This window comes from Entamoeba nuttalli (genome assembly GCF_000257125.1).
Source record: "Entamoeba nuttalli P19 unplaced genomic scaffold asmbl_3763, whole genome shotgun sequence".
NCBI lineage: Eukaryota > Evosea > Mastigamoebida > Endamoebidae > Entamoeba > Entamoeba nuttalli.
The window spans coordinates 1-2220 of record NW_008576312.1 but is presented as its reverse complement, the minus strand read 5'-3'; the positions used below and the strand labels follow the sequence as shown (position 1 = coordinate 2220).

Here is a 2220-nt window from a genome sequence, read left to right as displayed (position 1 = left end):
TATTTAATGGAAAATTCTTGTCAACCTGACAATGTTTGATTGTTTCTTTTAGTGCTGATTTTATTTAAAATGAAATATAAACTTATTGGTTAGCTTGAAAATTCAGAATATTTACAACAAATCCAAATATTAAGAAATAGACTTCAAGAATTTCAAGAGTCAAATAAATTATTTGAAGAATATATCAGCGAATTAAAAAATGAACAACAACAATATGAAATTGAAACTACAAGTCAACGAAGAGAATTAGATTTATTAAAACAAGAAATAGAAGAAAAAAAACAAATACTTTTTGAATTAAATAATTGAAAGATTATTGTTTTTAAGTTCAATAAAAAGAATTAAAGAGAACTGAAAATGTAATATTAAAAAAAAATAATGAATGAACAAGTTGTTTTACCAAAAAGAGAATTAGGAGTAATTTCATTATTAGCAATGATGTATGTATCTTGTATTGGAGGTGCATATGGAACAGAACCAATTATATCAAGTATAGGACCTTTATATGGAATTATTTTAATGTATTTATTACCATTTTTTGTACAATTTCCAATGTGTTTATTTACAGCAGAAATGTCACTTTCAATTCCATCTAATGCAGGATATATTACATGGTATTCAAGTGCATATGGAAGTTTTGGACAATTTATAACACCATTTGTTACATGTTTATCATTATTTTCAACTTGTTTAGATTGTGCAGTATATCCAACATTATTTGTTAGTTATGTTTCACAAAAATTTATAACACCAAATGGGTATCAATATTTAATGAAAATTTGTATTATTTTATTTGGATCATTTATAAATTTTATTGGAGTTAAATGTGTTGGAGTTGTTTCAATAATGATTATTATAATGGTTATACTTCCATTTATTCTTTTTATTTTTACTGCAATACCATTCATGAATTGGAGGAATTTATCAACATATTTACCTTATAATCATATAGATTTCTCTACTTTCTTTAGTGTAATATTTTGGAATTTAAATGGTGTTGAAAATGCTGCAAATGTTATTGAAGAAGTAAAGAATCCAACAAGAAATATACCATTATCATTATTTTTATTAGTTGTTTTAACTTCATTTAGTACTGCAACACCATTAATGGCAGGAGTTGGATTAGATTATCAATGGCCAAATTGGAAAGAAGGTTCATTTATTCATGTAAGTGAATTATTACAAGCGGGTATTTGGGGGAAAATAGTTTCATGGCTTTTATTCATTGGAGCTTTATTAACTTCAACTGGATTATTATTAAATGGAATATGTTTTACTGCAAGAAGACTTCAAGGAATTGCTAATTTAGGAATTAATGATTTTATTAAGAAATTATTTGGAAGAAATAATAAATATTTTGGAACACCTGATACTTCTATATTATTAACAATGATAATTACTATATGTTTTGCATTTACAACTACTTTTAATCAATTAGTTGGAGTATCAAGTGCATTAAGTGCATTATTTTTAATTGGTGATTTTATTACATTCTTTGTATTAAGAATTAGATTTCCTTATTTGGATCGTCCATTTAAAGCTGGACCAACTTGGTTAATGATTTTATTAAGTTCTCCTTCAATATTATTTTGTTTATTTACTGTCTTTTATGGAATTACAACTGATTTAACAACAGTTATAGTAGCATTAACAATGATTCTTTGTTCATTTATAGTATCATTCTTTTTTGCTTTGTTTAGTTCAAAACAAATTGTTCCTCACCAAAATATTGTGAATTATCTAAAATATGGATATAAACCATTACCAAGACATAAAGAAGTTATTGTTATTGATGAACATAATAATTAAATTCAAATTTATAATTTCTATTTCACTTAAACATCATTTAATAAAGTAATATTAAAAATATAAACAGTAAATGTATTTTTTGTAATTTAAATATATTTTATTGATTTATTAATAATTTATTACTTCTTCTCTTTTAAATTTTTGTATTTTATTTATTTCATTTTAAGAATATTAAATATTAGAAATGAACTTTATTTCAGACATAAATCATATTGAATAAATTAAAATAGTTAATTCTTAATATGAAGAAAATCCAATTATTGATATTATTTATTAATTGACATTTTTTTATTCATTCATTTAAAAAACATAAAAATTAATTCTTAAATAAAAAAAAAGAATAAAAACAATTTATTTCGTAAGATAAATAATGAAAATATTTTTTTAATAAAAAAAAATAAATATCATAAA

The 2220-nt window shown here is 22.2% G+C and overlaps 1 protein-coding gene across 1 annotated transcript; it reads left to right on the top strand.

Annotated features, from left to right (window-relative positions):
- Positions 1-378: 378 nt before the first annotated feature.
- Positions 379-1809, top strand: ENU1_080130 (amino acid-polyamine transporter, putative; the record flags this gene model as incomplete). Its single annotated transcript, XM_008858676.1, has 1 exon — positions 379-1809. One exon carries the CDS (start codon positions 379-381, stop codon positions 1807-1809), a length of 1431 nt encoding a protein of 476 aa, XP_008856898.1.
- Positions 1810-2220: the final 411 nt, after the last annotated feature.